Consider the following 12,982-nt stretch of genomic DNA (forward strand, 5'->3'; position numbering starts at 1 on the left):
ATCAACCAGTTATAATTGTGAGTTGAAGTCTGCGAAATCCTGCACTGCTACGTATAAGCAATACTAAATTTACTGAAAGTGGGAAAAGAACTAAAAAAGATGCTGAAAGAATTGTTTGTGTTGTTTATTTGGTAATCAAAATAAACTTGTTTACACAAATTATCTTTGTTCTTAGTCTATAAGACGTCTGTCTTGCTGTGAGTAAAATAGGTGCCGCGTTGTGTTTGTAAGGTTTATTATCGCTTAATAAGGGGAACTGCAATCATTAATAAGGTGAGCAATTGGCTGAGGTTGACAGGTATGATAATAATGTAATTGGTTAAGTCAGTGCCACATCAGTATGCACACTTCTTCAGAAATGTTAATTCATTTTTACTCCACTGCTGATTTTTCTTTTTTTTTTTAATTGGATCTTTTAGTGCAAGTTTTATTTAGTGCTACTTCATATCCACTGTAACTTATTTTTCACTAACACTTCACACAATCAACGTACCCAGTTTTCTCAATCACTCTGCCTTTTGTCAACTGACTTAGAAATGTTTGTTTACTCGTGATGCAATTGGAGAAGGCTCCATCTCTTGCCACCCAGAAGAAAGTGACGTCATGTGAAAAGGTCTGTTGACACATGCCATCAAAACGAGACTAATTTGACTCTTGAAGGACAGAAAAATAAAAGCAATTCTTAAAAATGAGCTTGACATTTATTGTTTTTAAAGCCATTACATAATGTAGTTAAAAAAAAAAAAAAGCAGGTACATTTACATTTTGCGTAACGGCTGCTTCAAAAACAAAACAAGAATGACGTCTCCATAGCAACAGGGTGGACAAGCTACATCTACAGATGATGAAAAGTCGAGATGACTCCAATCCAAAAGTACTAGCAGGCTTGTGTATAATGATGCCGTTAGCATAATCATTCAGAGTCACTGGCGTCGCTGGATTCCGACGCCCTCTCGCTGGCGCTGCCGCTCTGCGCATGAGCCTCCGAGTGGTCGCTGCTGTGGTCGCTGTGAGCCGGAGAGGCGCTGCGACTTCTGCCGCCTCCTCTTCCTCCCTCATCGTCATCGTCACTGCCCTCGTCGCCGCTGCTCCTCCTCTTGGGCTCGTTGTCGCTGTCGTCGTCGCTGCCGAAGATCTCCTCCTCGTCGCGCATCTCGCGGGCGCGATCCTCGCCGCTCTCGCTGCCACTCGACCGTCTCCTCTTGTGCTTGCCGCTAATCTTGGCTCGGTCTTCGTCATCATCGTACTCATTTTCCTCTGGTGCCCGCCTCTCCGGCTCTTCATCATCCCTGTCCGAATCGCTGGCGGAGTTCTCTGCCTCGCTGCCGCTGCCTCTCTCTTTGTCATCGCCTGGAGGAAAAAGAGCCCAAAATAACACATTACATTGCGGAAAAATGGGTTCGCCAATATGTGTGCATGTCTGTACCTCAAAAGATTTGTTACTGACAGGCCTAGCATGTATGATTGCACATATGTTTGCATAATGCAATAAAAATATTTAAAAAATAAAATCACACATGATCCTTGAAGATGTGGGTAAAATGAAAAATAAAAAAAAGAGTATTTATTATATTTTGGGGGTTTTAACTAGGGCCCGACCAATATGGACTTTGAGGCAAATTCTGATATTTGGCTGAATAAAATTCTGATAACCGATTAATCGGCCGATTAAGCTAAAAAATAATGACTAAAGTAACTTATTTGTTGGCCCCATAATGCTTATAATAGTTGAGACGTGAATTACTGGCAGAACATTTGACTGTTTTACAATACATATGTATAGTATTAAAAAAAAAAATCTGAAAAACTATGTTTTTTTGCTGATTTTTTGGCGGGGTATGTTTGAATGCCATTACCTATGTCTTGTGTTGTTGTAATGTGTTAACATACAACAAAAAAACAACAGAAGTTAAAAAAAAAAACAGTCTGACTTCCCCCCCTTTTTTTAAAGCCAATATCGGTCGATCGGCCTGAAATTTAACAAGTACAATAAAACTAAAAGTGAAATCCAATATTACATACATAATGTTGATCCTACTTTGGGGATTTTTAACAAAATGAAATAAAATATCAAATGCTTATTATAGTATGGTCATTATAACAACCAAATATAAAACAAAGCAGCATAATAAAACAATTATTGATTATATTGTGGGGATTTTACAAAACTTAAAATGTTCAAATACATTTGAGTATTGAGTAGTGATTTAAAAGTTATCAAATAAATAAAAAAACTAAAACATATCAAATGTTAACTATATTTTGGGGCATTTTAACAAAATAAATAAAATACAATACAATAGAAAACATCTATTTTATTATATTTTGGGGATTAAAAAAATAAATAAATAAACCATGTCAAATAAAGATATTTGGGGGATTTGAACAAAATACAATACAGTTTCATGAAAGAAAAATCAAATTAAATGCATGAAATAGTAATTTTAACCAAATAAAAAGCAGTAAAACATGTGACGGCACCGCTGTAGAGCAAGAAAAAAGGATGACTGACCAGAGTCCTTGTCCATGTCCAGGTCTTCCTCTTCATCCTCGGGCTCGTGGTTTTCCAGCTGTGCTTTTCGAGCTTCCTGCCAATCAAACAGCCAAGGACTCATCAGCCATAATAAAAAAAAAAACCAACCAAAAAACAGAAAAGCAACCTAAAGCGTCTGTGGATGGCAAACGGTTGCCAAATGACTGACCTGGGCCTCCAGCTCCTTCTCATTCATGTCTCTGTGCTTACACACCAGCACGGCGTTGGTGGTGGACTGAGCGCCTGCCTTGGCTCGCCTCTTGCTCAGACGCACCCTGTGTGACGCGAGCCACATCGCACCCACAACACACAACAAGTTACATTTCCAGGAAGCGCCGCGACAACAACAATAATACATTCAATCATATATTAGGAAAATGAGTTCAAAATCTGAATACATTGAAAGAAATCAAAGATAACATTTTCAATTATGAAAATCATATAATAGTATAAGAAATTTGAATTGGAAGTAAATATTCTTTAAAACTACAGTATTTTACGGACTATAAACTGCGACTTTTTTCCTAGATTTTAAACCGTGCGGTTTATAGTCCGGTGCGGCTATTCTGTGGATTTTTCTTCCACCGCTCGGGCGCTCTAACCGGAATGACAGTACAATTCAATACAATACATTTCCCATTAACTGGACGTGACTGCAGGTGGAGGAGTTCAACAGGCGAGGGCGCCATAGACTAGGTTATTGCATTAGGTGCTGTAATGCTTTGATTCTATGTTTTCCTAGAGGTCCATGAAGTGCACATGAATGCGATTGGCTGATGTTACGTCTGTTCTGTTGTTTCGATGTGAAAGGCTATTGTTGATTTAGCACGTAGTGTGTTGGATTGGCTGACTGGGTGGGTGCGGCTTATATGGCGGTGCGGCTTGTAGCCCGGAAAGTACGATATTTGAAAGGTAATCAAAATTATTTATGGAATCTAATAAAATGAATTTGAAATTTAAAAAATACATTTAAAATAATCACAAAACAAATACAATTTTGAAATAAAATAATTACAATTCCAATGATTATATATTAATAATTTTAATTTAATATAATTTAAAATGACACATTCTAACAATACTCAAAATTAATTTAATAAGGAACACATTTAAATTAACATTTGAGACATAATGTAATAATTTAATTTAAATATAATTTAAAATGACACATTTTAACGATACTCAAAAAAAATTATTTGATCAGGAACATATTATTGGTGGTGACGGTGTCCGTTTTTTCAATTTTTTTTTTTTAATATTAAAAACGTTTTATTGCGTGATGTGATCATTTTGGATGATTAAACATTAGAGCGCGTCACATTGACCCAGGAACATTGTGAAGAAACGAACACAACAGGAGGGCGGCCTAAATCCACAAGTGTGTTTTGCTTTTTCTTGAGCTGTTGTGTCTTTGGAGGCGTGTGTACCTTGTCTCCAGCTCATTGTAGTAAACCCCGTCACCATCTCTGAAGATAAAGAAGTAGTTCTCCTCGTAGCCTTTGCTGGCTTTGTTCTTCACGTTCCAATTGTACTCCCTGGCGATCTTATAGTCGTAGCTGAAAAAGAAAAGAACTCGCTGGGTAACTCAGGTGTGCCAAATGAACCGACTTCTCGTCTTGTCCTTTGCTTACAGGTCGTCGGGCATGTAGTCCAGCCCCTCGTCACAGTCCCGTTTACGCTTGCGCAGCGTGTCCTCGTTGGGCAGGAAGTAGGCCACAAACTGGTTTCCTTCCTCATCCATCATGCCTCTGTGTGTGTGGAAGGTGTTCATCACCGAGTGTCCGCGCCCAATATTTTTATATGGACACGGCGGGTCTTATTTGACACTACCTGATCATGGCCTGGGACATCATTTCCACGCCTGCCGGTCCCGACATGTCTTTCGGAGCGGGATCCGAGTCAAAGATGACCTGAGCGCACGGGTTGATCCACATCTGGCGAGGCACAGGGAAAACATTGGAAATCGGGAATACACCAATAGCTGCTAGTTTCTTGTTGATGTCAACTGAGCCGATCAAAAGTCAGTAGCTCACCTTGAAATCTGGGAAGGCGGGCAAAACCTCCACAGGAGTAACTCGGGGTTTGCTATAGTGCTGCGCAATCTGAACACAAACAATATTTTTAGATATGTGATAATCTCCCTCTTCCCCTCTATATTTATGTCACTTCAAGTTTTTAAGGTCCTTAAAGACACCTTTAAAATAATAAGCACATTTGAACACATAATACTGAGAGAGCATCAACAACAGTGGTCAACAGCAAATTTTAAATCGGAGATGGCTTTATGTGGCCCAAAATGTATTTTGGACTCCGATTTAGAAAGGTCTATTTTCCTAGCACATCAGGTTTTGAGCTGTTGTTTTTTTTTTTTTTGTAGTAAGTTTGACCAACAAAAAACGTATGCAATACAGATTCTACCATGTGGTATAATTGCTATGATGCTATGAAGTTTCAGAAAAAAATGCCACCTGTTGTTGAATTTAATGCTTAATTCACAAATATTACAAATTATTTTGCTTTATTACATATTATATTGTTGTTAGTGTATTATTATTAATGTTATGAAAATTATTACTGTGAAAACCTGATGTGCTAGAGAAAAAAAGTGGGCAGCTTTGGAATCAAAATTTTGTTAAAAGTTGTTGACCAGTGTAACTGGCCCAAAGATTAAAAAATGACTCCACAGCCTTTGCTTTGTGTAGGCGTAAAAAGCAGGATTATACTGCATTCGATAATTCAACAAAAATTAGCCGCTGCTAAAATACTTCTTTTTGTTGTTGTTCTTTCAAATTTACATGTCTCAAACTAAAGAATGTGCCGCCATGTACTGGTCAACAGTGGAACTGCACACAAAACAAATGTTTTACACCAAAATATGAACTGTACAGAAAAAAAGCGCAAATAGCAAGACCATGGACTTGTAACCTACAATGGAGGGAGTATTACTGCATTACACTAATCAATATGTTACTGGTTGTGCTTAAAGTTTGCAGTGGCATACAACTGACTGTGCTCTCACCGGTTTCTGTGCATCCTCAAAGGTCTTCTCGATGGCGGAGATTTGGCTGTCTCTGTCTTTGTAGATTTCCTCTTCTGTGAACTGTTGTTTGACAGACACGCCGATCCTAAGCACAAACACGGCGGTCACGTTGGCAAGTTCTTGTGCTCGCTCGCTCACACACACGCACTCTTTATTTCTCTTTCACGCAATTCTCTCCCTCCTTCGTTCCCACTCGGTCATCAACTCACTTGACTTCCACTTTCTCGTTAGAGACGCCGTATCTGTTGAACTCGGTGGAAATATATTCCGTCTTTCTCATCCACGGCACCACCTTGGCATGCTGCTGAGATCTTAAAGGGTGGAGGACAAAAAAAAATTTAAACATGTCCAAGGGCATCTCCAGCAACGTGGGAGAGGTCAGCTTTGTAGCTTTACCTCTTGGAGCTGGACGGAGCCTGGATGTCCTCTTCTAACAATTTTTCATCAGCTGGATCCAAGAGGACTGAAAACACAAAAAAAAAAAACACAATAACACCATAACTTGAACTCCTGGAATATGAGTTGAAAAAAATGTGCAAAATTGCTATTGGTTTGCAAAAGCATCACAATGTACAATTCAGTTGTACTCAACTTTTAACTTAACTTCCTTTGTAATGGGGGCCATGATTAAACAGCCAGACTTACTGTTGGGGTCTATGCGGTACGTGTCTGGGTTGATGAGATCAATGGTGACACCGAGGTCCGGCTCGGTTAGGAGCTCATGCTTGTGCTGCTTCTCCAGAGACGTGGCTTTGTACTGTACAAACCTGTTACCACGTCAACAAGAAAATTACTCAGTGTTGTCATTTATGTACAAAGTGGTCATGGTAGAAAGGGGCATTTACAACACCTGTGCTGATCAAATGGGTATGTGATGAATTTGGGGTCAAATGGGATATCCGGCAGGCTGTTGCAGTATTTCACCCGACAGACCACACCCGACCTGTCATGGACATCAAATGGCTGTCAATTACAAGCTATTTTCACCTCCATTTCAACTCAATAAAATGTGTATCAACACAACTTACCTCTCTGGAACAGTTCTGTGTGATGATGGCCGACTAAAAGAGATAGATACTAACTTAACCAATCATAATGAGATGAAAAGTGACTTAACATCAAGGTCAACTGCCATACAACACTTTAACAACAGTACGCAATGAACTACTTTGTAAGTATTCATGCAATTGCAAGAAAAAGTATTTTGAATTGAAATCAGAATTTCTGCATAAATGGATCATAACATTTTATCAGAGGAGATCAATGAGTGGAAAACAAACTCCCAAGTTTATCAAAACGTTTTGCAGGAGAACTTACTGGTACATTTATGATATTCTGTCTAGTAACAGAAGCATAACAGAAGATGGGTGATTTGTTAGGGGAGAAATCCAAATAATTGCCACATTGGAAGTTTTTTTCACGCACATTTTTACGGGAAATAAAAACGATTGTGTAGTGGAAAAGCTGGGAAATTTGGAAAGTGAAGAATAGTAGCCCTAATGTCTTGAATGGTGTGATTAATTGGAAGTTTGAATGGTGTGAATGTGGCAGTCGAACAGTGCAAAATGGCTTGAAAGATGGGGAAACTATTTTTGTGATGTTACTTTTTTCTTGTGGAAAATGTAGAACTGTTGAAAAACGTTTTTTTTTGTTTTCAATTTTGTGGACATTACATGTATATATTTGAATGGTCATTTGAAAATGAATCAGTTGAAAATGTGCCAGAATGAATTGACAAGTGGGTGGAATATTTAAAAAATATGGCGCAGAATAACCAGTGATTTAAAAAATGTTTTACTGTGTTGTTGCTGTTTTTTAACGTTTCTTCGATGTTAGCATAGGTTAGTGATTTCTACCATGACCACTTTGTACATAAATGGCACGTTCCAACTTGCATTCTCTAAGTGTGGTGCGGGTACCACTAATGGTACTTCATCATACACAATGTGTTTTTGGTGATGGTGTTTTTTTTTTTTTGTTTTTTTTTTTACTTTTTATGCACTGCATGTTTTACTTAGAAGTACAGTTGATTTGCATACATTTTCATTTTAACTGTAGGAACTGTTTTTTTTTTTAAACATTTGTATACGTTTAACTATGCGCAATATTATTGTATTGAAATCAGTATTTATTTTCTTATATTTAAGTACTAAAATTAATGATCAATTGTGCCTAGCGTTAAGGCGGCATAAAATAACTCATTGTGATGCTACCTGGAGAGCTTTCAAGTGGTACTTGGTGTGTGGCTAAAATCGTCTAAACACAAAGAAGACGTGAAATGTTACACTACGCTTGGCAGCCATTAAATTAAACTCTTGTTAGACATGTATAATGAACCCTTACAAAAAAATAAATACATCGTCATTATTACCTAATATGACAGACTAATAAGTGACAAGCTAGCTGCAGAGCTAGCTCATAACCTGTTTACCTGTGACCGTCCTCGCGCTGTGCTTGCGTCTGGATCGTTGGCGCCATTATAACACAAAACAGCTCCGAAAGTGTTCGCTTTAAATAACCGTCACGTCGAATAAATACGACGAGTGGATACCTCCGAATAAAGTGAAACGAACACGAAACTAATATCAAAATGTACCCTCCATTTACTTAGATGTTTAATACCGGAAGGACTTCTCTGACCCGCTCTTCAAACACAGAGGCCGTTTTAGTGAGCGCCCCCTCTTGTCCGTAGACGTGCAACACAAGACTTGAGGAATTATAGTTTCGGTTATTTTTTTAGTCCATTGGGTTCAGGTCAGTGTGAATGATAAAAGTAAAACAAGCAACTTTACATTACATTATTATTTACATTACATTTAACGTTCTTGTATTCATCCGATCACATCACTGGTTAATCCATTATAATTACATTATAAATACAATTCAAAATGACAATTCATAACTATATTGTTAAAAATTAACGATTTTACATGTACATTTGAACTGTTTTTTTGTTTGTATTATCTGTAAAATGTGATTCTCTACTTTACTTAGACCACTTTAAAAACAACCACAGCTGAAACCAAGTACAGTACTGCACATAATAAAGATCTATACAGTACTGTATTTTATACTGAATCTATGTCCCCTCTGTAAAGTGTAGTATATCATTTATGTACTTACTGTACTTTTGCACAAACGTTTGCCTATCTCTGTTTTAATTGTGTGGCTTCAAAATGCATCAATTTATTAAGCATTAAAATACAAATTGAACATTGAAATACAACATTGTGTTTTTGCCTGAGATACAAGCAAAGTTATGCAGATATATATTTTTAAACAACAACAACAAAAGCTACTCTCATTAAATCAGAAAAACTATTAAAAAAAACTGTCACATAGATTTATCATTGTGTACAGTGGACATTCTAAAGTTGAACACACCCCATTGGGTTAATGAAAATAAGAATTAATTTCACACACTCTCACACACGTCTCTTTTTGCGACATCACCACAGACGGGTACCAAAGCTGGCAAACAAGTGTGATGACAGCCATAGCACTGCACGTACAACTTACTACAACACAGGCACTGAGCTGCTCAGCACAATAAGAGCAATCCAATTATTGCACGTCAATCACATACACAAATTCATTTTAACATGCGGATGCTAATGTAAGTACGCCTATATACGCTTTGCGATAGAAAATGGATGAATAGATTATTTTTTTAGTTACATTCTTGTTAACAAAATACATTACAAGACGTTTGTATTTGATCATGTTTAGCTCCAACATCTGCTATATGTAATTTGTTTTCACAACATGGGTTATCGGTATTAACATTACTGGGAACGTTGATTGCAATCTTAAACATGGCTTCAAATAGCGACAACTTCAGATGCATAGAACTACATAGAAACAGTGTAGTCGATAACATTGTGCAAATCCCACAAGATTAAAATGAGTATTACAAATAAACAAAAAGAAGTTGCTAATCAGCAACACACATTGCCTCCAAATTGCCCAACATTATGACATAGGTTCATACAGAGCTCTGTCTCAGCTTTTTGGACCTTCGTCACTGTTTTGATCAGTGTGCATCAACTGCATCAAGTACGTTGAAGAGATGGCTTTAGCAAAAAAAAAAAAAAAAAAGAACAAAAGCACGGGGAATAATTATGGTTGTCCCAGAAAGATCTGAACCTCATATATTTGTCATTTTATTTGAAGATACGATGTGTCGGGACAGGATGATTGTGCTCAGTGAGAGAAATATTCAGGCCCACCCATTAGCAGGGTTCCGGCTCCGCCCCTGTCACAATCAACTCAAAAGAGTGCATTCAGGAAGCGTTCACGGATGGACGTCACATGTGAGGGCTACATCTCGCTCTCCAAGTGGGAATCAACGCTGTGAAGACACACAAAGTGAGATTTAAAAACAAAATGGTGGTCTGTTACACACGATAAAATGCAATTTGCTAATTACAAAAGCTGTAATGCTGCAATTTGACTAGTTATTGGCAGAGCTGGGCAGAGCCTAACCACCACAGAGTTCCCATCTGCATATTTAAACGACCCACGAGGTCCCAGTCGGTAAGAGTCAGTCAAACGACGTCGAAAACGGGCTTAACCTGTATCATGTCACACGCAGGTGCCGCATTCCTTACACGCAGCTGAGTAACGGTAAAAAAATAAAACAGTGTTATGTACTGTACCTTGCGGTCCTACACAAGACGCAATGACATGTGCCCCATTTTGTTTTTATTTCACTGATCACCACGCTCTGCGTGTGTCTGTTGTTTTTGTTTGATATTTTTTCTTTATTTGCCGGCTTGTCTGCTCGTGCGGCGTCTGCGTGTGGCGTGAGAATTACATTCTCGACACCGATTGGCTGACGGACTGGGACCACGTGGGTCGTTTAAATACACAGACAGGAACTCAGTGGCAGTTAGGCGATGCCCAGCTCTGGTTATTGGAAATGGAGCGGAGGGGCACAGAGTAGGGCTGCGTGATATTGCAAATACATACATACAATGACATTTTTATTATCCAATGAAAGGAAGAAAAATGCGACAAAATAGTATTCTTTACGAATGAATTGTAATAACTTACAATTATATATGTGATTTACTGTTACTAATGCTCAATCCTAGATACTGTTCTCCTATTGGATGACAATGCGCATTTAAGGTTGTATCAGTCAGTCAGGTAAAAACATACGATATGATACCATAAGAAACTTATTGTACATCTTTCCAATATGCGTATTGCACAGTCCATTATCACAATGATATTTTTTCGTTATTGTCACCTTCCTAAAATATTGGCCTATATTATTTTTTCAGAACACACAAAAAAGGAACCAATTACTGATTATAAATAATTAAATTTTATTTCCGGGGTCGATTTGTATGTAGTTGATTTTAGCATAGGTGGCCAGCATCCTTGGTAGATGTATAAGGGAAGAAAACAAGTCAAAATATTTACCAAGCCGATTATTTTAAGAGGATAACGTTGCAAAGCAGAGCAGCAACATCAATGCTGTGCTTGAAGCCTGTTGCGCAGATTGCACGTTATTTTTGGTGAGTTTCCTGTAGTGCTGAAAAATTAATCAAATTCAAATAGTAAAGGCTGCAATTTTGAAAGAAAAAAAAACTCATTTCAGTCCAGCCCACTGACTAGTCGGATTCAGGATATGTCAACATGTGAACTCAACATATAATTTACCAAACAACAAGCTAAGGAATGTTTCCTGTATTTACATTTTAGCGTTATGTGATATTTTATTTCTTGACACTTATCAAAACAACAACCATACCTGCTCAGCATGTATATCAGATGGCCAGGATCGTCTGAAAATGCACTGTTATTCAAAACAAACAATGGTTGAGTTCAATTTGACATTCACAAGGTTTTACAAAAACACACAAGCTGGCTGTTAGGATATACCGTCAATATAAAATGTCTACACACTCTTGATCAAATGCCAGATTTTTGTGATACAAACACAGGGGACAAAGATGAATCTTTTAAAAACGGTTTACACCAAGAACACTTGTCAACAAAACATTTTTGGCTTTGTGCTGCCACCTCCATGCTTCGCTGAAGTATGCTATTCTTTTAGTGTTGAGCAGTGTTGTTACTTTTTGGAACTGTGGCCATTATGTTCAACCGTGGTTTCTTTTGATGATAACACGTTTTCCTAATGTGTTAGAGATATTTCAAGTGTGTTTTTTCCATTTGTATGATAAGGCTTGCATCTTGTCATGTTACATAACCCACACATATGAAGATGGAAAACTATCATCACATGTAGTAAACAGACATTACTTGCCAGAAATTCCTGCGGGTCCCTCAATGTCCTTGCAGCCTCGCTGACCAGAGGTGTGCATATTTTTGCAACCACAATATCTCAGTTGTTTATTTTTGGTTCCCCTCTCAAAAAGATAAAATAATCTAGTTTGAAATTATTTCTCTTAGTCCTATCCTTGCAGTTGAACAGGGATGTGTAGAATTTTCATATTCACTGTATGGCTTGGAATAAAATGTCTTACCCATCTCCCCAGTGGTACAAGGCTCTGTCTTGGTAGAACATTGAGAGGAAGAACCACACACTGGTCTCCACCCAGAAGATGACAAACAGGAACCATAGTGACGTGAAAAGTAATTCGCACAACATCCTGCAACTTACAAGAAAAAAAAAAAAAGAAAGAATTTTACAACTATGTCATCGTACATGGTGTTTTGCTACAACAGCACCATATACAACTTTGTAGATTTACCAATAAAATGTATTTACTTGGATTTCTGACCCGTTGAGCTTAATTTAAGTTTTGGATCACAATCTTCTTTTTTACCACTTTATGACGCTTGTAAGACACACTTAGATATCAGCTATCTTGGAAAACCTTGTCTTTATCGGGTGTGTGATACATTTTTTGGCACCGACGTTAGCAAATAGAATCATTTTTGTTTTAACGATGCTTAGCTATTACATTATTGGACCGACAACTCCGAATGTGCCAATCTGTTGCTAACTTTACCTAACTGTGAAAGTTCCTATGTTAACCAATGTACCATGTATATCAATGTTATCAATTTACCCATTTCTCAGTGTCGTCGATGTTTCCGTCAAAATCCGACTTAATTAGCTCTAGCATGCTAATGCTAACTTGCCAGCAAATCAGCAATCTTACGGACTTTTCAGAAATCAAACATTTGCACTTACGTTTTAAGTCGCTAATGAATAAAAATAATTTTCGTCCTCACGTGACGAACGAAAAGACGGCACTTTATCCCACATTGTTTTGCCGCCATTTCGCGGCATTCCTCCCACAAATGTTACTTGGAACATTAAAAACATTTGTTTACAATGTTCGTCATCCAGCCACGCCGCATACACTTCCGTTCTTAGAGCCAATCAAAATGCAGAACGTCATAATCCAGCGTTAGGGAAAATTGATTAA

The 12,982-nt window shown here is 37.9% G+C and overlaps 1 protein-coding gene and 1 long non-coding RNA gene across 2 annotated transcripts; both read right to left on the bottom strand.

The window, feature by feature from the left end:
- Positions 1-678: 678 nt before the first annotated feature.
- Positions 679-8,266, bottom strand: paf1 (PAF1 homolog, Paf1/RNA polymerase II complex component). The gene is made up of 14 exons (XM_086036745.1): positions 8,005-8,266; positions 6,602-6,634; positions 6,424-6,516; positions 6,219-6,340; positions 5,970-6,036; positions 5,783-5,884; positions 5,553-5,658; positions 4,567-4,635; positions 4,364-4,467; positions 4,165-4,281; positions 3,961-4,089; positions 2,703-2,808; positions 2,513-2,588; positions 679-1,350 (listed from the first exon to the last, which is right to left on the bottom strand). The coding sequence occupies exons 1-14, from the start codon at positions 8,049-8,051 to the stop codon at positions 914-916; spliced, it is 1,608 nt and encodes a 535-aa protein (XP_085892871.1). The 5' UTR covers positions 8,052-8,266; the 3' UTR covers positions 679-913.
- Positions 8,267-8,714: 448 nt separating this feature from the next.
- LOC147145168 (uncharacterized) lies at positions 8,715-12,905 on the bottom strand. The gene is made up of 4 exons (XR_015087476.1): positions 12,745-12,905; positions 12,071-12,202; positions 11,335-11,379; positions 8,715-9,924 (listed from the first exon to the last, which is right to left on the bottom strand). It is a non-coding gene; the product is annotated as an uncharacterized LOC147145168 (long non-coding RNA).
- Between the last annotated feature and the right edge of the window lie 77 nt (positions 12,906-12,982).

Source organism: Filicampus tigris, chromosome 7 (genome assembly GCF_054856515.1).
Source record: "Filicampus tigris isolate MCC_2025a chromosome 7, RoL_Ftig_1.0, whole genome shotgun sequence".
NCBI lineage: Eukaryota > Metazoa > Chordata > Actinopteri > Syngnathiformes > Syngnathidae > Filicampus > Filicampus tigris.